Genomic DNA, 27400 nt, shown 5'->3' with positions numbered 1-27400 from the left:
AAAATACTGATGAAATACAATAAAATGAGTATACTAAAATAAATGAAATATTGTTTAAGACAATCCCAGTCAAAATTGTAAAGTTAGCTTTACTGAAGTTAGATTACAATACTTCAACTCATGAGGTTGGTCTAGTGGTGAATGCGTCTTCCCAAATCAGCTGATTTGGAAGTTGATAGTTCCAGCGTTCACGTCCTAGTAAAGGCAAGTTACTTTTATACAGATTTGAATACTAGATCATGGATGTCGGTGTTCTTTGATGGTTGGGTTTCCATTAACCACACCTCTCAGGAATGGTCGAACTGTACAAGACTACACTTCATTTACACTCATACATATCAAACTCATTCATCCTCAGTCATACCTGAACAGTAATTCCCGAAGGCTAAACAGGAAAAAGAAAGATTAAAATACTTCATACTTTTTAGCTAATAGTTATAATTATTTTAACTTTATTCATACTGCTAGAAATGCTTGTTATGTGTTGTTTGAGTGTTTATTTAGTTATTCTTCATTATCATTTTTTTAAGTGTTTAGTTTCTTAATCAATACTTATCGATAGTGATAGTTCAGTAATCAATTTGGACATCCTGTTTTAGATTTTAAATAATTTATTTTTTGCAAGTGGGTTCTTTAATAAATTCTATATTTTGAATTTGTTCAGTAGCTGTTAGGATAGCTCTTTCTTAGTTTTCTTTACATACTTTTATTACATTTTTAAAGTGGTATTATGTATTACAGTCATTAACTAATAAATAAATAAATGCTGCACTGAATTGCACTGAATTCAGTGCAGCATTTATTTAGTCAGAATTTCTGACTTCTGAGATCAACAACAACTGGTTCAGTGTACCTAGATTTATTATCATTGGCATTTATCTAACTTATGTCCTTCAACTTCCAGAATGTTACTCTCCATGAGGAAGGTGTTGCAAAGCCATCAGGTATTATTTACTTTATTTATGTATTACCTGATTACTGTTTTGTTTTCTATTTAGGTATCAACATTTTTAAGAATAAACCTTATAAGAATTAAATTCAGTTTTTATTTTATTTGTAATTAGACTACAAGATTATATAAAATAGAAATTGAATGAAAATTTCATAAAATAAAAAGAAATTGATGTGTCCCAGTTTTATTTTTCAGAATAATGTCCAATTTGTTAATACTGGTTTAAAGTTCCACTCATTTGGTTGTCCTAGATGCAATAGTTTACCTTCAAATCCACTTGTACTCCATTTAAAAACTGGAAGTCCAGTTCCTGTAGTTGGACCACTAACAGCAATAAATTGAAGAGTTTTTATTAATTCAGAACTTGTCATTTTAACATCAATTGCACCACCAAGTCGATGTCTAAGAAGAGGAATTGGATATGTTCCATTAGGCAAGTTTAAATCGTGTCTAAAAAAACAAAATAAATGTTAATAAACATCAATAATAATTCTTATTTAAAATTTGTTTTGTAGCAGGTTGTATTGTTAGATTGTACAAAAACAGCTTACCACATTTTAAACTGTAACTTTACCAAAAACAAAATAAAATATTCAAAGCAATTCAAAAAATTGATGAGAAATCTCAAAATCAATTTTTAAAATTAAAAAATCTATTTTATCATCAATTCTGTATTCATGTTCAAAGATTAACAACACCTGGAAAAAAACACTGGTTATTCTACAAAAAATTGTAATGAATTATTGGGCTTTCCTTCTAAAAAATATTTACATTTTGTACTTGATATTTTCTTTCTGTATACATTTGTTTTTAAACAAAATTTTAAATCTTTTTAACAATTTCTTTTTATTATTTAATGTAATCAGTTGCTTTCACTAGAAATGATTGAAAAGAGTTTTATTTAATTTATGAACATCTGGATTGTAAAAATAATTTATTTGTTTATTTCTATGTATATTTTTAAAAATCTGGCTCCATGTATAGCACTCCCCAACAGATAAAGAATGAAAAAATGCTGTATAAATTATACTTTTACAAAAAGTTAATTGGAAACAATATGTGGATGTAATGACTGAATTGAATGAATAGTGATGCACGAACATGACAACCTGTTCAGTGCTAAATGTCAACTGAAAAATACCTGTATGTATATAGCCTATGAATATTATAATGACATTAAATTCAGTAGTATTGTAGTTAAATATTTTACAATACAAAACTGTTTTGATTTCACTATGAGCTGCAAGATTTACAAAATATATATAGGTTATATTTAAGTATGGGAGTTTTATACTACTTCTTTTTTATACAGCTTTATACTGCATGTCTGAGAGGTATTTAGTTTAGAAGCAGAAAGAAATGGGGTTTTACATAGTTAAAAAAAATTCTGCATTATGCTGGTTTTTAATTTTTGGCCGCCATCTTGGATCCGCCATATTGTATCAAACAATTTTTTTAAATAGGAAGGTGGATGGACATATGACACATGATTTCAATTTAAAATTTTACAACAAAAACAGTGGTGAAACCCCTTTTTTTGCTAATGCCATTGTTATAGAGTTACAAGCATTCAAGTTTGCAATGATGAAAAAATCGTGTTAACAATGAAATGAGGTAAAAAGCGTTGTATAAACAATTTTATTGCATTTTACATTCATAATGCATACAATAACAAACTTTAAACGGTGATATTGATAATAATAAGCAGTAACTAATAATTAACAACACAACAAATTAAATGGCTATATCATCTGATATTATTTTTTAATAAAAATTAGGCTTCAGTGTTAATATCAGTTGATATTTGTTACTTATTGTAAATGAAACAAATCAACTGGAAATACTTATTTAAAAAATGTATTACAAATTTACTTGAGTAAATTAGCTGTTAATTTACAACAATGGAGTCTGTATTATGTTGAAACAATGCAAATTATTAACTCCTTATTTCACCTTTTTTTTTTATGTCAACTTATTTGTAATGGTAAAATTTGATAGTGCTATTAAAAATTAAGTTGTAGGCCTAGAGGTTCAAATTTGTTTTTTAGCGAAAGTTTTATTATTAGTTTCCTTGTTCATTTCTTTAGTTTTATTAAATCTTCAAATAACAATGCCTTCTTTAAGCGAAACTGAAATAACTCTGTTGATGTATGGGTATGGTGACCTTTACAAGACTTTAGCCTTTACAAGAGGTATGTGATTTATTTAATAAATAAATTTCCAAACAAAGAATCAGTAAGTAAATAGACTGTGATAAAGACAGTACAGCGATTTGAAGAAACCGGTACTGTAAAGAATTGTCCTCGCACTGGTAGACCAAGAACTGTCACAGTTGATGGAAAGTTATTAGATGCATTGGAGACCTTTGTTGGAGACCCTCATTCATTAATTCAGAAAGCTGTTGTCCAACATGACGTCAGTTATTTTTCAGTTCAAAAAATTCTTAAAACAAATAAATTTCATCCTCTTATAAGCTACACCTTGTGCAGGAACTTTCAGAAGATGATTTTGATCGCTGAGTTGAGTATTGAGTATTTTGATCGTGGCCAAGGTTAGACATAAACGCAGTTTTTTCTAATTCAGTAATGTTTACTTATGAAGCGATTTTTATGTTAAATGGCCATGTGAATAAGCAAAACTGTCAATATTGGAGAGATCCCAGATGGATGTTGGAATTTCATACACAGCATCCTCAGAAAGTGAACGTTTGGATGGGAATTGTCAGCCACTATATTGTAGGGCCTTTTCTTGTAGCATATCTTACAGGATATGCTTACTGCAACTTGTTAGCTGATAGAATTTTACCAAATATCCGTGAAAATGTTGGACTAGAATTAAATAATACATATGGTTTCAGCAGGATGGGGCACCACTTCATTATTACCTAAGGGCACGACAAATTTTAAGTGAACACTTTCCAAATTACTGGGTAGGTCATAAAGGAGCCATAGAATGGCCTGCCAGGTCCCCAGACCTGTCTGTTCTGGATTAATTTTTTTTGGGGGTACCTGAAACATGTTCACAAAACAAAACCTGCAGACATTGACAAATTGGAAAGAAGAATAATTGATGAATCTGCTTGTGTACCACCAGATGTGATATAACAAGTTATAAACAGATATTATTTGAAGTTAGCACACTGCCAAGCTTTAGAGGGGAAGCATTTTGAACATTTATTGTAGAATGGTATGCTTTCAAAATTTATTTCATTAGTAATTTATGATCAAAAATATTTATTTAAAATTTAAAAATAAATATTGTAATATTTGAAGTAAATAATATCTGTTGATATAGCCTTTTAATTTATTGTGTTGTTAATTATTAGTTATTGTTTATTATTATCAGTATTATAGCACTGTTTAAAGTTTGTTATGGTATGCATTATGACTGTAAAATGTGATAAAATTGTTCATGCAGTGCTTTTTACCTCATTTTATTGTTAACATGATTTTTCTGTCATTCCAACGTTGAATGTTTATAACTCGATAGCGAAGGCATAAATAGAAAAACAGGTTTTATAATTGTTTTTCTTGTAAAATTTTTAATTGAAATCATATGTCATATGTCCACCTTCCTATTTAAAAAACTAAGTCTGATTTAAGATGGCAAACAAAAATTAAAAACTCACCATAATGTAGTTTTTTTTTCAACTATGTAGAATCCGATTTCTTTCTGCCTCCAAATATCTCTCAGATATGCAGTATAAAGCTGTTGCCATACTTAAATATCATCTGTTATATTACATAAAAAATAAATTATAATTTAGGAATAATGCAGTCCATAACAAAAGATATTCCACTTATTATTTCAATTGAGCCAGAAAATATTTTGGTAAGAACAATAAAGAAAAATTTTTTGCTTACAAACAGCCTAGCGATTCTTCTAATTGGTAACATAAAACCAGAATGAAGCATTAAATGGCAAGTCATAATGATAAAAATCTAGATTTTGAACATAAACATTGCCAAAATTAATGAAGTCTTTGTTGATCATGAATTAAATATTGTGGGTGGGATATATTTTTGAACCATAAAGGGTGTAGTAAAACTGCTAAATCATTAAAAAAATTAATTTTAACACAAAAGAGTGCAAGATAGGAGAAACTGCTGGTTGTTTGGTGTGTTGGGCTAGGTGAGGATAATGTGATGGTAAAGCAACCTCCCACCTACCTGTATTAATTTATTATTGTTAATATAATTTTGGTAATACGCGAGAAACAAGCTACTGAAAATGGTTTTAACATTTGTTATTTATCCTTATCTTATATTCTTACATTTTATAGATCCAGTTCCCTGTAGATGTATTTATGTATATTCAGTACTCATTTTTTCTTATTTTTAACTAGCATTTTCTTATCACTGATAGGAATACCATTTTATATATTAATAGTATAAATACATTTAGTATTGATTTATTAAAATTAATTAAACAATTGATAGGAAAATTCAAATTCTTGTCTAAGGAAAACATATTGTGTATGATTATCATATTATATATTTATTCCTTACCTGGCTGAAATTGCATTTGATGCGCTATATGGTGGTGTACAATTACATCGGGAAAGCTTGTCATCTTTATAATTATTTGACCTCATGAATGTCATAAGTGAATCAAGATCCTTTATTTTTTCATGATCTCGTTTCATTAGCTTTGCTCTTGGACATCCATTGTAACTAAACCTGTTGAAATTGTAACATTTCAATTGATCAGTATAATTGTTATAATTTAACAATAATAATAATAATAATTTTAATTATAAATAATTATAATATTTATTACTATTAACCATGATTATTATTATGTCATCATTATGTTATTATTTTTAGATAATCAACAACGTAGAGTTTTATATTGTTTTTATATCAAACTTAAAAATTATTTTAAGTTTAATAATTTTGCAGTTTAATATTAATTTTAATATCTAGAACTGTTTTTTCTGTAAATGCAATTCAAAAAGTAAAATATCTAGGTTTAAGGCCTTACAGATATCACCATCTGATGGTTGGAAATGTTATCTCGTCTTTTAGTTTATAACTTTTCTCCATGAATTTGTTGTCTGAATTCTAATGTTAGATCCATTTAAAAAATTACTACATTCAAATAATTAAGTAAATATTCTTTTTTTGACGTTGTTACTGAAATAATCCATAGTGAAATTTTACTCTTGTTAGGAAAGATTACAGATGTATTTGTTGAAAAAAAAGATTTTCTCTGAGCTTCTGTATAAATGTGGTAGTGTTTCTAGTCATATATTATTGTTTATTGGTGGTTATGCATGGTTTAATGATATTTTATAAACCTGGATTAAGTTTGACCACTCTTGATACAATATCATTAATGAGACTCTTAAGATCAAAATTTATTGACACTAAAATCCAAATAGAACATTGTCCTTTCAACTAGACGTAAGTTTAGGTCCAGAACTATTACAGGACATCTGTTAATAACTTTATATCCATCTAGTCTCTTCCATCTATTAATGGTGAAGTCTGTACATACCTGAATAATCAATCATTTTAATTTGAACAGTGTATACTAATACAGTATATTACTCTCAGCCAGAATGACTAGGTGTGTTATTCCAGGAATAAAAAATGGAACCACCCTAGTATTTGCTTGGCTGGGTCAAGGAAAGTTGTAGTAAAGCCTTGATCAGAGCAGCATCGTAAAATATACAGTTAAGTAATACCGAATGTTAAAATTCATATAATGCCTAAAAATTAAATAGTATATGTATGAAATGATAGTAAATTAGATTTGTAAAGATACCAAAAAATTAGTAAAACAAATAATAAATAATTCAAAAAGTGTTAATATAAATTGAATACATGTTATTTGCAGGTGATGAATAAAGTAGCTTAAAATTCAAGTTTAAAAAAAAATCATATTATTACTAGATAGAGATACAGTATATAAACATTATATAGCACTGCAGTTTGTGGTATTTAATTGTTTATCAATATAAAAAAGTTATTCTTAATACAGGACATTACATATTTAACAAGAGAAAGTATAACTGTGCATTTTTATTGTTTACTTCATAATAATTAGATTCTCAAGGAATCCTACAGGTATATTGACTTGTGTAATGGAGTAATGATAGTGTTTGGGACTAGTAAATTTTGAGATTGATTTTCACTAAGAATTGCATTTCTTACACGTTACTTCATTTCTTGACATAACCTTAAAAGAAAACATAATAATTTTATACAACTCTGACTGTAGATTCTGTGAGAATAAATCTGCATTGTTTATCAGCATTCCTGTTTATCAGCACACCAATAAAATATGGTTCATTGAAGTTCAGTGATTGAATACAGGAAATGCTTATCATGAAAATATTAACAAGATTATTATAATTATTGTAAAACTTGTTTTTCTTTTTTTTAAGTTTCTTTTTAATATAATTTCTATAAATTTTGGTTCGAGGTAATGTACAATTTCACCATAGATTCTACCTACCATTTACCATGTTTTTTTTCAAGCTCATCATTACCATTTAAAATAAATATATTTTTGTAGAAAGGTATATTATAGCTTGGCCAGTATCGATTTTTCTTTAACAGCTTTGTTTGGTCAGCTGCTTTTACACAACTTGGTACTTGTTCAAGAATCCATAATAATCCTTTTTTTGGTGGTTTCCTGTAAAAAAACATGATCTATTAAATTATTTTTTACAAAAATATATTTTTAAAAATATATATTTATAATCATAATGTTAGAGCTTTTAAAAAAATTTAGAGTTAGAATCTTTGTAAAAGTCAGAAAACCTTCAATTAAAATTACTCTCATATGCCAAATATTTCCAGGGATGCATCAATTTTGCCTTTAACTGCCTGATTTTGGATGGCTCTTTAGTTATATAGATAAACTAATCAATGAATTTATCAGTAATATGTACTTCCTTCCATTTTGAATAAATTGGTCCTACCTCCTGTGCATTTATACAGTGCCTGCTGTCTGTTCCTACTCTCTGGTGGTTATTTTTATACACATTCTAGTTAGAGTTTTTTTTTAATCTTGTTCCATAATTACAATTTTCTCACCATTTCACTTTTTCCATTCACCTCTTCTTCTTGCTCCATATTCTTCAAGTTACATTTAATTTCTTCATATTTATTTTCATTTCTAAGGTCAGGCAGGTCCCTATGGTATGTGGACCAAAAATCATCAAATTTAGCATTTTGTATACCTAGTATTTGTGCTATTACAGTTTGGAGTTGGAAAGTGAAAAAGATAGAAGGGTCAGGAGTCATATCTCAGGTGGAACTGAACTTAAAGTTTTATTTGCATGAATTTTGAATTCATTTAAAAAGATGAAGATTTTGTTTTTTTTTAATTTTTCCCAAAATGATTCCTAAATTGAAAAATAAATATCTTAATAAAAATTTTCAATTTCCTCAAGATAGTGTCTTTCAATCAAATTTGGTACATGTTTGTAAGAAAATTTATTGTTAGCTGTTGACAATTTTTTTGTTCAATTATGAAAGCACAAAGAAATAGAAATGGGATTACATTATTAGAGAAATGTCGGCTGATAAAAATACAGTTGACTGTTTTTTACAAGAAAAAAAGTAGAAGTTATTTTTTTTTTTATAATTACATATTTATTTTTGGTTAGTCTAAGGTAATTTTAATTTCTAAAAAGAAAGTGCTTTATTTGATATATTTCTTAGGCATTCAACACATGATATTTTTTCTTCACACCTGTGTGCTAAGCAAATATCCTCTGAAAGCAAATTTACTTGAATTTATTATTAAAGTATAGTTAACACCCAAATACAGTCAATTTAGGACAGATGAATCTTATTTTTTTTTTTGTCTTCAGTTATTTGACTGGTTTGATGCAGCTCTCCAAGATTCCCTATCTAGTGCTAGACGTTTCATTTCAGTATACCCTCTACATCCTACATCCCTAACAATTTGTTTTACATATTCCAAACGTGGCCTGCCTACACAATTTTTTCCTTCTACCTGTCCTTCCAATATTAAAGCGACTATTCCAGGAAGCCTTAGTATGTGGCCTATAAGTCTCTTCTTTTAACTATATTTTTCCAAATGCTTCTTTCTTCATCTATTTGCCGCAGTACCTCTTCATTTGTCAGTTTATTCACCCATCTGATTTTTAACATTCTCCTATAGCACCACATTTCAAAAGCTTCTAATCTTTTCTTCTCAGATACTCCGATTGTCCATGTTTCACTTCCATATAAAGCGACACTCCAAACATATACTTTCAAAAATCTTTTCCTGACATTTAAATTAATTTTTGATGTAAACGAATTATATTTCTTACTGAAGGCTGGTTTCGCTTGTGCTATCATCCATCTTTAGTAATTCTACTTCCCAAATAACAAAATTCTTCTACCTCCATAATCTTTTCTCCTCCTATTTTCACATTCAGTGGCCCATCTTTGTTATTTCTACTACATTTCATTACTTTTGTTTTGTTCTTGTTTATTTTCATGCGATAGTTCTTGCGTAGGACTTCATCTATGCCGTTCATTGTTTCTTCTAAATCCTTTTTACTCTCGGCTAGAATTACTATATCATCAGCAAATCGTAGCACCTTTATCTTTTCACCTTGTACTGTTACTCCGAATCTAAATTGTTCTTTAACATCATTAACTGCTAGTTCCGTGTAAAGATGAATCTTATAATGTGTGAAAAGTATCAAGACTGGGTGCGATTCAAACCTAGCTTGTTCCAGATGAAAGGCAGACATGCTATTACTTTGCTACAGGTATCAGTTAAATAAGCTAACCAGTATGTAAGTTAATAATTTTTTAGATTTCTAGATGGAATCTAATATCTAAAAGCTGTTCAAATGGCGAAGGAGTTGACAACTGCACAGTCAATATTGCAATAAAGCTCATACAACGTGAGTATAATTTATTTTCACCTCAGAATCCCAATACTGACCATTTGATTTATCCAAACTTTTAACATGAGAGTATGAGGTCTCTTAAATTTTTTATCTAGATAAAATATCAAAATGAATATCTAAAAAATGTGCATGTTATTATGTTATTTCTTGTTGATTGATTAATAAATGTTTTTAAACAGTACTGTTTTTAAAAGGGGAAATTACTGTCAGTTTAATTTATAACTTAAACCTTTGTAGCACACGAAACTGTGTAATAAAACATTTAAAAACAAAACTTATTTCAAAACATTTCCATACCTCATTGACTGGTGCTGTTATTTTCATACTGGTGTTTACTGCTGGTGGTTTTTTTTTATCAAAAACACCTTTATTTTTTATAGATTTGACGATTATCAAAAATATGGTTGATTTTAAGTTGTGAGATTTGATTTATCATTACATATAAAATATTGTTATTGGGTGGTTTTTTTTTTATTTTTATATACTTCATAATGCTAAGATGTGGCCCTTTTTTGTGTATATGTGTAAAATATCAAGGCTGCTGTCAGTGTTGGTAGATTTGTGTCTGCAATATTCACGAAACACTTATATGAAAACAGCTGCACAGTCGCTGAGTATTTCACAAAAAACAACTTTTAAACTAAATGTTTATAAAAACATTCTATTCTATAGTTTGGTTCAGTGCATTGTTACAAAAATTTTAATTTCAAGTTAATTTCTTCACTGACTTATGGACAATAACATAAAAAAGATATGTGGGGTTTGTTCCATTGCAAAATTTAAAAAAAATTAATATTTGAGACGTGTGTGAAAATTTAATTTTAAAAACAAAAAAATAATGAATACATTATTCATTATTTTGTTTTATGTTATTTTATGATGGCTTACCTTGGTGTGAATTTATTAAAATCAATTATCATCCACTGATTATTGTATGTTCCACTGTTTCTCTTTGAAAATATTTCAGTCCAGCTTTTACCGCTTGTTGCTAATCGATTTGCTACCATTACTCTTACAAATTCTAGAACCTGTAAATTCAATACATTTCACTTATTTTGCATTATTTAAGTACTACTCATAGCAATAAACTCTGATAAACTTAGGTAAATAATAACAACAGCAATAATGTCTAATGTAACCATAATTTAACTGTAATTAAATGATTGCATTGAATACAAAGCTGGCCGCTTACTTTAATCAGTTGTTCTGATTGCCCTGTAATTATAAACTATGGAAATCTTTGAAATTAAAATTGTTTTGTATGATACTGGTACAGTGTTAGATTTTATTCATAAATTGTAAGTGCATTTGAACTATCCTTATATTATTATTTTTTGTATCTTTGATTCAATTAAGTCTGTTTTATTAGATTTTTCTAAAAATATTTCTTTTTGTTTATCTGATGACTGAATTTTTAGAAACAACACGTGGTTGAGATGATGGATTAGAAGTAACAGGATTGTTTAATGATGTTTTTCTACATTTAGCAGGCTAAGGCAACATAATCTCCAACAACATTAGTACACTTGTCCTATCTCTAAATCAGCTTATTTATGCCTGCTGCAAAGAAATCTTTGTCTTGATGTTGGAGCCAATTAGCATATTTTCTTTGATGTTGTCATTACCATTAAATTTATTACCATGTAGTGCCTCCTTGGAGTAAACCAAACAAATGGAAATGTAATGGGGTAAGTCAGGACTGTATGAGGGAATCTTTCTGAGGACGGTTTTTTCAGTTACCTGAGCTGTATCAGGCTGGGCATTATTATGAAGCAGAATGATGCCTTTGTGCTGAGATTAAAGACTTTTTTTTCAATGTGCTGGCTTTGTCAATAAGCACATCACAGTATAGTATGTGCTGTTTATTGTTAACTGATCTCTTATAAAATCTACAAAAATTAGGTCTTTTGAATCCCAAAAAGATTGTTGTAATGATTTTTCCTGCTGGTGGTCAAATTTAGAATTTTTTCTTGACAGGTGAACTTGTGTTCTACTCCATGCTGCTTTTTTTTTATTCTAGTTCATAATGGTCAATTTGTGTCTTATCAGGAGTTTAGATTACTGTGAAAAAAGCATCACCTTCCTGTTGATACCATTGTTTTAGCTCTGTGTACATGTGAAGTCTTTTTCCTTATGGAGATCTGTCAACTCTCTTGGAACTAATCATGTGCTTGTTTTACATACTTGATGATAATCTTTCAAACTGCACCGATACTTACTTGTAAATTTTCAGCTATAATTTCAATTTTAAACTGTTAGTTTTCTTGGGTGAGAAAGTCTATGTGGGCAATCTTTTCCCAGGTATTAGAAAAAAGGAACTGGCCCAGCATTTACATGGATGATTCAAGGAAAATTGTGGCAAAACCTTGTTTAAAGATCAAAACTTTGCTTAAATACAAAATTAATAATAAAATAACAAAGCAACCAAACTGACAGAGCTAACCCTCATAAACACAATATCAAAAATTAAATTCAGAGAACATCTAAATGCGCCTTTTGGAATTAAAATAGGATTAAAGCAAGGAGACAGACGTTTCCTGTGCTTTTCAACCTTATTCTGAACAAAATACTGAAGATTTTCTGGCAAAAAAATTTACAAGGAATAAGATGCTTAGCCTAGTTTGGAAATCATGGATACACCACTTTGTGTTATAAGTATGAAACTAATAGAGGAATAAATGCAGTTTCTTATGAAAGTACACTCATTTTTCTATCTTTTCTTGTTCAATTAGCTACATGGTTTTGAAAAAACTACTTTTTCACATAAAAATGTAATTTTCTCTTTGTAATCAAACTACCATCTTATTCACAAAAAAAGACCAGGCTATAAAAATAGCAAATAAAATGGGTTTTTTTTTGTTGAAAAATGGGTACCTTCTTCCCTTAGTCAATAAAATTCTTTCAATATTTTTTGAATGGTTCATTAATTTATTAAAAATGGCTGTGGAAGCACAATACTTTTACTTAATAAATAAATCGAAATACTGTGTTGAGTTACACAAATATACTTTTGTTGATACTATAAAAAACAAAACAAAAGATATGTAAGAAAACTTATAATTTTTTTTTTTATTTGCTATATGTTGTTTTATTAAATACATCGCCGTGAAATGAAAATAATAATTGAAAATTTCCAAGTATTTTATCTAGTATATAAATTATTTAAATTAAGTAATTAAAGAAAATGTGAAAAAAGAATTAGTGAATAATGAGGTCATGTGAAAAGAAACATACAATTTAAATTCATGTAAAAAACTATTAAAGAATTGTAGAGAACAATGCATATCAAAACTGTATTTCCTGTTAACAACATTATACTGAAGTAAAAGAAAGAATAGATAAAAAAATAAAAGATGTAAATAAATCTTTTAGAATAATTTTGGTTAAAATACAATCTACATGAAACATGTTTAAAATTAAGTTTTATCATGGTTAAATATAGTAAAACATTTTGTTTTTTGGACTACTTTAAAATTTATAAAAATAAACTGTTAGAGAATTCGGTATAAATTGAATATGAAATAAAAATACTGTAATAGTTAGTTTTAAAAAAAATAAAAGTAATCAAATTAAAGATCAACAAATTTAGTTAAAATAGCTGTATTTTAACTGTGAATGAATCATATTATTACCATTTTTTAAATATAGATTACCATGTAATTAGCATCTAGGTAGTGTTTCCCTAATGTGCTTAAAAAAAGAATACTTTACTGATAAGAAACAGCATATTTTGTTAAAGTTAGGCCTTGATATATTCATTCTAATTCAAATAATTTTAAGCTATCCTGCTATCTTGATGTCACATAAATGGACCCTCAATTAATTAAAAAAAAAAAAAAATCGTCTTGAATAAATTACATATTTTATTTATGTTTAACAAATTACCAATTCTTCTCAAATAAAAACTTTGTAAGTCAGCATGTAAAAAGATTCACTGTTCGTACAGATAATAGTTCTCATTTTTTTATTATTGTGTTAATTGTACAGAGCAATTAATTTGTTTGAATAGTTCCTTTTTGTAAAAAATAATACATACCTGATCTTCAGGTGTAACATATTGCCATAATACTTGGTTACTGTTACCAATTGTTGTTTCTTGAACAGCAATATTTGATGATATAGTATAAAAATCATCTATTGAATTAATAATGCCAGGATAGCTTGAAAATGTTATGATTTCTCCAGGTATTTTATGTTCAGAATTTGGTAGTAAGCGATATCGCAAGATATAACGTTTTTGCATTCGAATCATGTAATTATACCTGAACATTAAAATTAATTAGAATTACTTACAATATCTGGAAATTCTGCATCAGCAATTGGTTTAAATATTTAATTAAATTTATTTAATTGAAAATGCATTGTATCAAAGTTCTTATGTTAATTTGTTATTTTACAAAAACGTGTTTGGATTTAATAAATTTAAATTGTAACTTTTAAGAGCAATTATGCTGGTGGTGAACAGTAGGCATAAAATTATGTTTTTTATTTCAAACAATTTTCCAGTTTCATAAATTTCTAGTTTCTTTGTTCTTTTTCTAAAAAAAGAGTTGTACTTTCTGATTAAACAGAGGCGATTGTAACAGCGCGCTGCAACTGTTAGGTTGAGGATATAAATAAAGGCCTATAATGTGTGTACATATTTGATTATTTTTATATAATAAATAAATATAATTGTAAATATAACCAAATGTTTGAGTTTTTTTTTAAACATAATTCTTCCTGCTGAAAACAGGTGGCCTCTGTTTAATCAGAAAGTACCAAAAGAATATTAACTTATATCATGAAGAAACATGAAACTATAAAAGAGGGTTCTTAAATGGCAGTGTACTAAAAATTCCACTGTTTTAAGCAGGGTAATTTTTCAGTTTCACTAGAAACAGTTAACACATCAGCTTTTCAATACTTCCCACCTCCAGGATTTGAAATATCTTGTACCATGATTTTTTTGTGTTAATTTGTTTTGTTGATTTAAAAATATGAGAGATCAGTTAAAAAGTCAAGAAGTTGATCTTGAATTTTTTGCATTCTGTTTTAATAATTTCCTATTTTCTGTTTTTGATAAGCATGATGTTTTTACTAACTTTCAAAAACCAAAGTAAGTATGGTAATTTTTGGGTTATTTTTTATAAGCTAATTTTTAAATGTTTTTGGTTTGAGTCAGATTTCTTACCATAGACCATGTTGACTGTTTTATTATAATCCCAAATAAAGTAATTAAAAGCAAGATTTGCTACATTTGTCTATCAAGATTTTGAAGACAAATCAGTCATACAGTTAATGATAGTCAAAGTTAAGTGAGGAAAATGTGCTGTTAGATTTTATTTATTCTATATGACATTTTTAATTTTACTCCCTTCCTGAACTGCAATAAAGGTTATCAGAAATGAGTTGAGTATGCTGAAAAAAGTAATTAATTACACATTAATTTTTTTTTTGTCTTCAGTCATTTGACTGGTTTGATGCAGCTCTCCAAGATTCCCTATCTAGTGCTAGTCGTTTCATTTCAGTATACCCTCATACCCTCTACATCCTACATCCCTAACAATTTGTTTTACATATTAAAAAAAAAAAAAAAAAAAAAAAAAACGTGGCCTGCCAACACAATTTTTCCCTTCTACCTGTCCTTCCAATATTAAAGCGACTATTCCAGGATGCCTTAATATGTGGCCTATAAGTCTGTCTCTTCTTTTAACTATATTTTTCCAAATCCTTCTTTCTTCAACTATTTGCCGCAATACCTCTTCATTTGTCACTTCATCCACCCATCTGATTTTTAACATTCTCCTATAGCACCACATTTCAAAAGCTTCTAATCTTTTCTTCTCAGATACTCTGATTGTCCAAGTTTCACTTCCATATAAAGCGACACTCCAAACATACACTTTCAAAAATCGTTTCCTGACATTTAAATTAATTTTTGATGTAAACAAATTATATTTCTTACTGAAGGCTCGTTTCGCTTGTGCTATTCGGCATTTTATATTGCTCCTGCTTCGTCCATCTTTAGTAATTCTACTTCCCAAATAACAAAATTCTTCTACCTCCATAATCTTTTCTCCTCCTATTTTCACATTCAGTGGTCCATCTTTGTTATTTCTACTACATTTCATTACTTTTGTTTTGTTCTTGTTTATTTTCATGCGATAGTTCTTGCGTAGGACTTCATTTATGCCGTTCATTGTTTCTTCTAAATCCTTTTTACTCTCGGCTAGAATTACTATATCATCAGCTAATCGTAGCATCTTTATCTTTTCACCTTGAACTGTTACTCCGAATCTAAATTGTTCTTTAGCATCATTAACTGCTAGTTCCATGTAAAGATTAAAAAGTAACGGAGATAGGGAACATCCTTGTCGGACTCCCTTTCTTATTACGGCTTCTTTCTTATGTTCTTCAATTGTTACTGTTGCTGTTTGGTTCCTGTACATGTTAGCAATTGTTCTTCTGTCTCTGTATTTGAACCCTAATTTTTTTAAAATGCTGAACATTTTATTCCAGTCTACTTTATCGAATGCCTTTTCTAGGTCTATAAACGCCAAGTATGTTGGTTTGTTTTTCTTTAATCTTCCTTCTACTATTAATCTGAGGCCTAAAATTGCTTCCCTTGTCCCTATACTTTTCCTGAAACCAAATTGGTCTTCTCCTAACACTTCTTCCACTCTCCTCTCAATTCTTCTGTATAGAATTCTAGTTAAGATTTTTGATGCATGACTAGTTAAACTAATTGTTCTGTATTCTTCACATTTATCTGCCCCTGCTTTCTTTGGTATCATGACTATAACACTTTTTTTGAAGTCTGACGGAAATTCCCCTTTTTCATAAATATTACACACCGGTTTTTTATAATCTATCAATCGCTTCCTCACCTGCACTGCACAGTAATTCTAGAGGTATTCCGTCTATTCCAGGAGCCTTTCTGCCATTTAAATCTTTTAATGCTCTCTTAAATTCAGATCTCAGTATTGTTTCTCCCATTTCATCCTCCTTAACTTCCTCTTCTTCCTCTATAACACCATTTTCTAATTCATTTCCTTCGTATAACTCTTCAATATATTCCACCCATCTATCGACTTTACCTTTCGTATTATATATGGGTATACCATCTTTGTTTAACACATTATTAGATTTTAATTTATGTACCCCAAAATTTTTCTTATCTTTCCTGTATGCTCCATCTATTTTACCAATGTTCATTTCTCTTTCCACTTCTGAACACTTTTCTTTAATCCACTCTTCTTTCGCCAGTTTGCACTTCCTGTTTATAGCATTTCTTAATTGTCGATAGTTCCTTTTTCTTTCTTCATCACTAGCATTCTTATATTTTCTACGTTCATCCATCAGCTGCAATATATCGTCTGAAACCCAAGGTTTTCTACCAGTTCTCTTTATTCCGCCTAAGTTTGCTTCTGCTGGTTAAAGAATTTCCTTTTTAACATTCTCCCATTCTTCTTCTACATTTTCTACCTTATCTTTTTTACTCAGACCTCTTGCGATGTCCTCCTCAAAAATCTTCGTTACCTCCTCTTCCTCAAGCGTCTCTAAATTACACAGATTCATCTGACACATTTTCTTCAGGTTTTTAAACCCCAATCTACATTTCATTATCACCAAATTATGGTCGCTATCAATATCTGCTCCAGGGTAAGTTTTGCAGTCAACGAGTTGATTTCTAAATCTTTGCTTAACCATGATATAATCTATCTGATACCTTGCAGTATCGCCTGGCTTTTTCCAAGTGTATATTATTCTATTATGATTTTTAAATTGGGTGTTGGCAATTACTAAATTATACTTCGTGCAAAACTCTATAAGTCGGTCCCCTCTTTCATTCCTTTTGCCCAGCCCGTATTCACCCACTATATTTCCTTCCTTGCCTTTTCCAATGCTTGCATTCCAATTTTCAACTATTATTAAATTTTCATCTCCTTTTACGTGTTTTCATCAATCTCTTCGTATACACACTCTACCTCATCATCATCATGGGCGCTTGTAGGCATATAGACGTTAACATTCATTGTCGGTTTAGGTTTTGATTCTATCCTTATTACAATGATTCTATCGCTATGCATTTTGAAATACTCTACTCTCTTCCCTATCTTCTTGTTCATTATGAAACGTACTCCTGCCTGCCCATTATTTGAAGCTGAGTTAATTACTCTAAAATCACCTGACCAAAAGTCGCCTTCCTCTTCCCACCGAACCTCACTAATTCCTACTACATCCACATTTATCCTATCCATTTTCCTTTTTAAATTTTCTAGCCTACCAACCTTTTTTAAGCTTCTAACATTCCACACTCAGACTCGCAGAATGTTATTTTTTAATTTTCTGGTGACCCCTTCCTTAGTAATCCCCACCTGGAGATCCGAACGGGGGACTAGTTTACCTCCGGAATATTTTACCAAGGAAGGCGCCTCCATCATTGCTATATGAAAATGCAGAGAGCCACATTTTCTTGGAAAAAAGCAGCTGTAGTTTTCCATTGCTTTCAGCTGCGCAGTACTCAGAGGACTGAGTGATGTTGATATGGCCGTTTAAGTCATTGTGACTCACGCCCCTAACAACTACTGAAAGAGCTGCTGCCCTCTTTCAGGAATTATTCCTTAGTCTGGCTCTCAACAGATACCTCTGCGATATGGTTGCACCTTCGGTCCAGCTACTCTGTATCCCTGAGCACTCAAGCCCCCTCACCAACGGCAAGGTCTCATGCTTCATAGAGGAGGTATAATAAGTAACATTTTTTAAATGCTGCTACTACTTTTATCTGATTTCAGTGAGTATAGGTTCTGTTATATTTTATTGATTAACTGATCTTACGTTAACATCAGGCATAAGAGCAATCTTGTATACAATTTATTAATATGAAATGTTGAATTACAATATATATCAATAATTTAGATTAGAATAACAATCAAAATTTACATCAAATGTTCAACTCTGAAGGTTAATTTCCCCTCTATAAAAGAAATTAATATTCATTAATATCATTAATTTAATGTTAACTAAAGAATTAATAAAGTACGGGTGTATGGAAGATTGTGCACTACAGTAAGTATTCTTGATGGCAGAACCTAAGGCTATGATTGGCTCAGTGAGTTATCTTTATAGCATACATGTATTAATATTAATATGGTTGTTGATGAGGAAATCTTTAAAAACCTTTTTTTATGTGAAATATATTTATTGGTAGTTCTTTTAATATATATTTTTTAAGTTATGTACATTAAATATTAATAACTGGTTTGACATATTTAAAAAATGGTGTACAAGTTAACTGCATGCATTTGTTAAATGCACTCCAGTAAGTGTGCATTGTATTTCATGTTTGTGTGTCTAGTAAGTGGTACCCACTCCTTTATTGTGTGGTGGAGAGTTGATGTCACTGCCATCTACCATGTGGAACCAATAGCAGAAAAGATCCAACATGTTATAATATATATAATTTAGGCAGTAATTGACAGGTTTTCATAAAGAAATTATTATCTAACCTGATCCATGAATTGTGTGAAACATAGATGTCCGTATTTTTTGGTAATATTTTAACAATGGCTGTGCATCTTCCTTCATCAAATAATTTCCATGTAGGAGTTCCTTCTGATTTAAACTTTTCCAAGAGATCTATTAAATCACCTTCCATGTTCATTAACCTGTAGAGTAACAATTCTGTTTATTGTATACGTGTAAAATTACATCTAATTTTGTAAAAAAAATGTACATTGTCAGTAATTGTAGTTGTTGAATATTTGGTAAATTTTACTTTGTATTTTTTTGTTTGGTTGAGTAATTTTTTCTTCATCTATAAATGTTGAAATTAAAATAGTGTTTATATATTTTGTTCTTTAGGTGTGGAAAAATAATTAAATTTAAAAAATTTAAATACTGAAGTTTATCTTATTTTGGAATGAACATCAAAGGAGCTGTAACTAAAGACATCATGGAAAGGTTAAAATCTAATTTAATATATGTACAGGTTGACTAAAAAAGGTGGGACTAAAGTTTATGAAAATAAATAGACAAGCATTTCTTGAGTATTTAAGCCAGTAATCAAACTAATTGATTAATATGGATGGATTGAATTCATCAAAAAGTATTTCAAATTATATTATAGATTGCACTCATGTTGCTGTTAAATAATAAAGGACTGTTATTTTAATACATATTTTCTCAGTTTGTAATTCAAAATGTTTTTATTATATTCTCTATATTGCACTACTCAAGTGCAGATTTATTGTACTTAGAAAAAGCTCATTTATTGTATAATTTCAATAAAAAGTTCTTTTTATTTTAGTTGAAAAAAAGGTTTAATTTTGTTCATCAGAAACTGCTGGTTTTTTTTTAATATTATTGATTATTAAAAAAAAATTGTCTTATAAATAGATTTTTACTGTTTTGCAGACTTTATAACAGGATCATAATATTTTTACCATAATTATCAGTGTGTACTTCTGCTTCAAAAAAATCATTTCTAATGTATAAAAAGCTTGAAAAATTTACCATTCTAAAATTGATGAATATAATCATATTTAGATTTATACTTTTTTATTTAAACAATTCTCAACAGGTTAAAGCACTTGTGAAGTTTATCTCACCTTTTATTCAATATATAAGATTTCCTTTTTTTTAGCATGGGTGGATTTTTGTAAATTAGAGGGTTTTCCTAATTTGTTTCCGTTTTTTATTAATGTTAATATTAATATTAGTTAAATAAAAGCCTTTTTAAAAAATAATTTTTTATATGTAATCAAATATATTTTTGTAATTTGTTTTTGTATTTATTTTTACACATCGAAGTTACATACATGTACCAAATTTCAATCATTTTCATACGATAGTTCATGAGAAACGAAAATTGTCAACTAAATGCATGAATTTAGCATAGGGGTAGCGCGTGGGGGAGTGGGTCATATCAAATTCTGGCACTGTATTGTTGTATTGTCATCGAAGTTATGAACGTGTACCAAATTTCATTGATTTTCTTACGATAGATCAAAAGATATAGCAGTTGCAAGATTTGATTATTCCTAAAGCGAGTTAAATAAATGCTTTTAAAAATGATTAAAATTTTGATCGCTGCTTTTGACTACAGCTGAAGGATCTGTGTATTAACATTTCTGTACTGATCAGGTTTTCTTATGAAATAATTACTTACATAATATCATTATAGGAGATTTCAGCTGTGTTCTTTTTACAAGAGTTATAGCCATGATAAATTCCATCAAGTTGTTTATAATATAAATTAATCTGTAAATCAAAAAAGGATATATTAATAAAGAATAATAATGCACCTGAATATATATATATATATCCAGTAACATTTTGATAACACAGTAATTAGATAAGTTATATACACACACACACACACACACACACACACACATATATATATATATATATATATATATATATATATATATACACACACACACACATACACACACACATTTAAATGATAAAATTAATGAGGTGTGGCTTATCTTAAGCATTAAGTAGGCTTTTTGTGTCATCCTTGAATAAATAAAAACATTTTCCAAACAGCCCCTAGGGCAGAACTACTATCACATAGAGCTCAAATAAAGAAATGGGTACTCTGTTGGTTGCAGTCACTATTATAGTTCCATCTATAATACCACAGATGGAACCAGAGTGTTAGCTGACATGATTCTCATTGTACCTATTTAAAAGGATGAGGGCAATTACAAACTGGTAATAACAAATTCCTCATAATGATTGTCTCTGATCAGAGTTATTGTAGTTTACCACTACCCCTAGATCAATGTGATTTTTATGTTAATATTACATACTAGAAATCTTATCTATTAGTGTAGTATATGAATAAGGCTATAATGAAATATTGCACATACAGTGCTAGCAGAACACCCAATTCCTTAGCCCATGAAACCAAACTAATCATATTTATCCCAACTATATCTGTATAGATGTTTATTGTCAACTGCCAAATATAACAAAAATCAAAAAGGTCACTGATTTGTTAATTTACATTTACCTTTCTAATAATAAATTTTACCTGAAAGAAAAGTGTTTATCTCAGTGGATTGTTATTCATGTCTACAACAAGCAGGTACTATGTTGTGGAGTTCTTTTGCGAGTTGATGTAATTTTTATCTTCATTGACGAGCTTTAGACACAAATGAATACACTTAGAATTGGTTTTGGCTGTTGTGCTGAGCTCTTAAATACATTTATTTGTGTAATTCCATTAAATTATATGGACAGTTCAAAAACTTGCCTGTAAGAATTCCAATTTTGTAACTGAAATCTTATTGTTTTTCATTCATAGACTGGTTAGATTGAAGAATAATGACAATGGTGTTGTTATTCAGGTGGCTAGCCAGCCTGCCTAATGAGTTTAATATGAAATTTAACAATATGTGAACTTCTTGTTTTCTATTATCATCATTTTGTGAATTTTTCTGCTAATATGTAATTAATTGAATTTTTTGATTTTGCTCCACCAGTTGTATGCAAAGTAAAAATAAATTAAAGTAACTTCACTTTCTTACAGTTTGTTTTAATTTTGATGTATTACAAAAAATTAAAGCAGTTCAAGAAACATGAAAACATATATTTTAATGTATTGACAAAATTGTAACTGAATTTTACTTACTTGCCACCAGTAACTACTCTCATTTTTATTGTTTGTTATCATCTTATCAATCCATATTTTATTTTGTTTTATAAAATCATTTATCTTTTCACATGCGTCTTCTTTACCTTCACAAAATTTAGTTCTTATGTTGTACCAATGCTGATATATGAATTGTGAAGTAAGACATCCTTCAGCATAGCCTGCATAGTATGCTTGTGTTTCATCATCATATTTATCATTTGCCCACAATTCAAAAATATTCCAGCTTTAAAAAAAAAAAAAAAAAAAAATGATTCAATAATAATCATTTTATATCAGATTGGAACTGAAAGAAAACTATTATACCCCTGAATATGATAATTTTAAAATATAAGATCTGATTACAAAATATATTTAACAATTCTAATAATTAAAACAATCTTTTACTCAACTATTGAAATCCTCTTTCAATCTGTTTGTTAGGTTTACGTGTTTGTAATATTGTTTTCCAAAACGCTGGACAGATTTTTGTAAATTAAAAAATGATTTGGTTTAGTTGTGTGACATATGGCATATAAATTTTAAATAGTGGTATATAAAGAAGTAATAGTTGAAAAAAAAATCTATTTTTCAAAGAAATCAAAACTTTTTTGAAATTCATTGAATGGGATATAAAAAAACACTATTGGTAATACTTAACAAATTTCTAATAAAATACAGTTAGGTCCTGTAATTTGAATTCCACTTGATTGAATCATATATTTTATTTAAAGTATTAAAAAAATAATAAAATATTATTTAATAAAAATAGTCATGGAAATATTAATAAATATATTTATGTAATTCATTTTTTGTATAAGTGGAAGGACATTTTTAGTGGCATTGGTTGTCTCTAACCAAAGAAGAATTTATATGTTTAGCAATGAAAAGATCTTTTGAGAATATCGTTTCTGCAGAATTTCAAAAATGTAACATTAATAATATTTGTATTTAACAAATAAAAATTTATTTCACCAGTAATAATGCATGTTAAAATGCATTTTATGTTATTTACTTGCTTACTGTGGTTTGTGGGTGTTTATTCTGTTACTTATGAATAAATAGTTTATTCTATTTTGAAGAAGATTAATTTACTATTGCTTAAACCTAATGTAATTAAATGGCTTTAATTTAAGACAATCTATTATTTTGTTTGCATTGCTGAAATAGTGAATTGTTAATATTTAATCCATTTTTCACAAATGACGTATTAAAAGTTTGATTAATTTGAGTGACTTCCTCCCAGAAAAAGGCAGAATCTTCTTCTTGCCTATTATATAATCATTGTGATTGTTTGAAGGGATGAATTTTAAAGTTCATAAAGATCCCCTTCCAGTGAAAGAAATTGTGGAAAACCTCCGTTACTTACAAAAGAGAAATACACCCATCCTAGTCTACTTACAGTTTTAATTTTTAAATGTCTTTTGGTAAGCTGCACTGTTTTTATATTTATGCAATTTTTTTTGAATGTAATTTAAGTGCTTATATATCTTCTTGTTTAATTTTAGTGTATGGTTCAAAAACAAAAAGCACATTCTATTATTATTATTATTTAGGATTTGTTCATTGTGAACTTTGGTATCATGTTTTTTTTTTAAAAACACATTATCTTAAGGATCATATTTAATTTTTTTGTCAACAGAGATTCAACTAGATGGCCTCAGAAGAATATTTTAAAAATTGGTTGGTTAACTGTCAATAATTAATAGGGTGCTGAAATATTTATAATAAAAGTTGATTATGTTCCATAATATTATTACATCATGCATTATTTTTATCAGAGTGCACTAGGAGGAGATTAATATGCTTGGATGGTATGTTTATTTATTATAACTTCCTTCACAAATGACATTATGCTGATTTTTACAGTTAAAATATAGAAAGAGGATTGTACTTCTACTAATTTCATAATATGAAAAGTCAATCACTGTCTTGCCTATCAATGTAATATAGTCAAATGTTATACATTTGACTCCTACTACTCTTCTCTTCTACTAGCCAATCTTCTACTAGTCAATCTTCACCAGTGTTGACAATCATACTGTATGTTCAATGTAATGTTTTAAACCCTAATTATGATTGTTCGATAATACATGAAGTAGAAAATATAAAATGTCTCCTAAATGAATTAAAGGTCCTAACAATAAAAATTGTTTGTTATAAAAAAAACAAGCAAGTATATGGATAAGAACTGTACATATAAGTTACAAATTTGAATTGTAATAGAACTAAAATTAGTTATTCATCTCTAATTTTAATGTGCTGGTAAATAAAACTGATGTGCAACTGTACAACTTTATTTCACCATGTAGTGGTTGATAGAGTAGATCGACATTAATAGAAAAATTGTTCTTAATGTGTGAACTCATATATTGACTAAAGAAGATTGTAAATGTATAATTCTATAAATAATAAATAAAATATGACTTTAATACTTTCTTAATATTTGGAAATATGCTTCTAGATGATTTTTCACAAATATAATGGTATTAACATAATGTTATGTGTTAATTTTCAATCTGTATATGCTCTCTTTAGACCAAATCTGATTTTTCAGTCTACTACAGATTGCATAATTTATTGTCAAAAAAGATTCATATTATTTATTGGGGGAAAAAAATTAATATTACTGATTTAAAAACTGCATTAAAAGAATAAAATATTTGAAACTTGGAATTTTGAAGTTTTAAGTCAGCATTAAGTTACAGTTTGGAAGTAGCTGGTAATTGTTTTTAATTTTCCTGTGATTTCTTAAAGGTGTTATTTTCATTTTAGTGTCATTTTTACTTCAAATTTGAGCAGTTTATAAAAAATGTAGTCAATATAAAATAAAAGCCATTTACAAGGAATAAATTGAAAAAAAATATATGGTAGAAACTTAATAAAATGACTATGATGAAACTATTAATGCATATAATGAATTTTACTATAATTAAAATGTAATTATTATGAGAAAATTGTTTAAATATCGCAATTACATCAGCTGTATATAGTATATATACATAGAGCTCTATATATATATATATATATATATGTATGTTAAAGGCAAAGTGATAAATCAGGCATTATCATAATGCCCATGTAACGTGATTAGTGGCAAATATATTTGGACAATGTGACCAATAAACTAAAATGAATTACTTTGCTCGGGCAATATACATAATGTCTAACGGCATTCAGGCAATGTGATTAATAAGTGCAAAATATTAATAATTTTGCCTGGATAATGTGATTATTGCTGACTGTTTATTTGTATAATAGTAGGGACTCTTATTTATTTATATATATGTGGTTATTTATAATCTTTATCATTTTACAGTAGTTATTTATAATGTTAAAGTTAATTATATTACGCATTTTCATTTTAATTTCAATATCTGAAGTCAGAAAACAGTTAAATCAGCAGATATATTCTGAAAAGTTATCATCCCTGCTTTATATTATCACTATTATCTATCTAGAAAACTTAGTTCTTATCTAGTTATAAATTTGCAGTGATGATCACTTTATATGAATAAACATATAAAACATTGAAGAGGGAATCAATTTATTTTTATGACTTCTCAATTAATTCACCACAGAAACTTACAAAAAAGCTTATATGTGGGATGTGGGAAGTTATTACAATTATTAAAAAAGAATACCTTCTTTATACATAACGTCTAGAAAATTAAAAAAAAAAAACTTGCATACTAGAGCTTACATTATCACTTTGTATATATATACACAAAGTGATACATAGTACAAAATTATTAATGTAAGCTCTAGTATGCAAGTTTTTTTCTATATATATATATATATATATATATACAACTGACAGGCATTAAACAGTATAGAAAAAAAAAGAAAAATATTATTGTGTATAAAAAAAAATTTAAAAAATGTAATTTATTTTTTTAAAACTATAATTTTAAATCGCTAAAGGGAGTTTTTCTCTTTAACTAAAAAAAATTTATTATTAAAATTTGTCAGTCTGTATAAAAGTTTTTACATAAAAAATTGAACATTAAAAAAGATGCTTATGGGTAAAATTGAGAATCTGTTTTTTTGAAATTAGTTAATATTCAATTAATAGATCCCTCATAAACTTTTGATGGAACAAAACTATTTATATATAGTAAAAACTGATTTACTAATTGTTAGAACAAATTTCAAATTTTTTTTTTGTTACAGTGATAAATAAGTAGTTAAGAATATAATTTTAATGCTACCTTCTAAATTTTAATAGTAGAAGAGTTATAGATTTAAATATATAAAATTATTTACCCAGTTGAATTTATAGAAGATTTAAGTAAGCCTTTAGCAATAATTCCAGATTTAAATTTATTTGAAGCTGACACTAATGTAATTTCTGTTTCATCATTTATATTAGATTGATGTAATGTAATTAATTCATCTTTAATGTCATAATGAGTTGAAGCATTTACATCAAAAGTAACGAAAAAAAGTAGTAATGAAATAGTTAATTTAAAATAATACATATTTTCTTAATTCTTATGATAGTAATTTAACAATACTTCTGAATTTACTAAATAAATTTTACAGTTCTGATATGTTTTTACTCTTTTTTATATGTAGATGATGTACTGAAAATATATGGGTAATATTATTTTGAGTGGTAATTAAGTTTTTCTGTAGTACTAAATATTAGAATATTTTATCTGTAGCAAGCTTTATCAAAGTGATTTTCAAGTTTTGTTTTCTTTTATAATATTATATTTATTACGTATAATATTTATTTTACTTCTTTATCCAACTGTCATTAAATAAAAATAATAATTATGGTTATCAATTTATGAGAATTAACTTGCCTGTATAGTAAATTAAAAATTAATCATAAAGATACATTTTTATTGTTTTATAATACCAGATGCTAATAATAACAGTTGAAAAAACATAGTAATAGTAATAAAAGTAGTTTTTTTAAATTATG

The 27400-nt window shown here is 28.1% G+C and overlaps 1 protein-coding gene and 1 long non-coding RNA gene across 2 annotated transcripts in view; one reads left to right on the top strand and one right to left on the bottom strand.

Moving 5' to 3' along the window:
• LOC142323925 (uncharacterized) overlaps positions 1-27400 on the top strand; it is a 90327-nt gene that overhangs the window by 33698 nt on the left and 29229 nt on the right. The window lies entirely within an intron of this gene.
• Positions 1135-26948, bottom strand: LOC142323207 (putative phospholipase B-like 2). The gene is made up of 9 exons (XM_075362545.1): positions 26734-26948; positions 22468-22714; positions 20992-21083; positions 19331-19489; positions 13876-14101; positions 10728-10867; positions 7415-7594; positions 5461-5631; positions 1135-1402 (listed from the first exon to the last, which is right to left on the bottom strand). The coding sequence occupies exons 1-9, from the start codon at positions 26946-26948 to the stop codon at positions 1144-1146; spliced, it is 1689 nt and encodes a 562-aa protein (XP_075218660.1). The 3' UTR covers positions 1135-1143.

The sequence above is a fragment of the Lycorma delicatula genome, chromosome 4, assembly GCF_047948215.1.
Source record: "Lycorma delicatula isolate Av1 chromosome 4, ASM4794821v1, whole genome shotgun sequence".
Taxonomy (NCBI): Eukaryota; Metazoa; Arthropoda; class Insecta; order Hemiptera; family Fulgoridae; genus Lycorma; species Lycorma delicatula.
The sequence above is the reverse complement of the archived record's forward strand: the minus strand, read 5'-3'. Positions and strand labels throughout refer to the sequence as shown.

Coding starts and splice junctions, on each gene's coding strand:
- LOC142323207 (XM_075362545.1), bottom strand. CDS start 26,948: ATGTATTATTTTAAATTAACTATTTCATTACTACTTTTTTTCGTTACT. Junction 22,715..26,733: donor TCTTCTATAAATTCAACTGG/GTAAATAATTTT, acceptor TTTTTTTTAAAG/CTGGAATATTTTTGAATTGT. Junction 14,102..19,330: donor TCACACAATTCATGGATCAG/GTTAGATAATAA, acceptor TTTAATGTTCAG/GTATAATTACATGATTCGAA.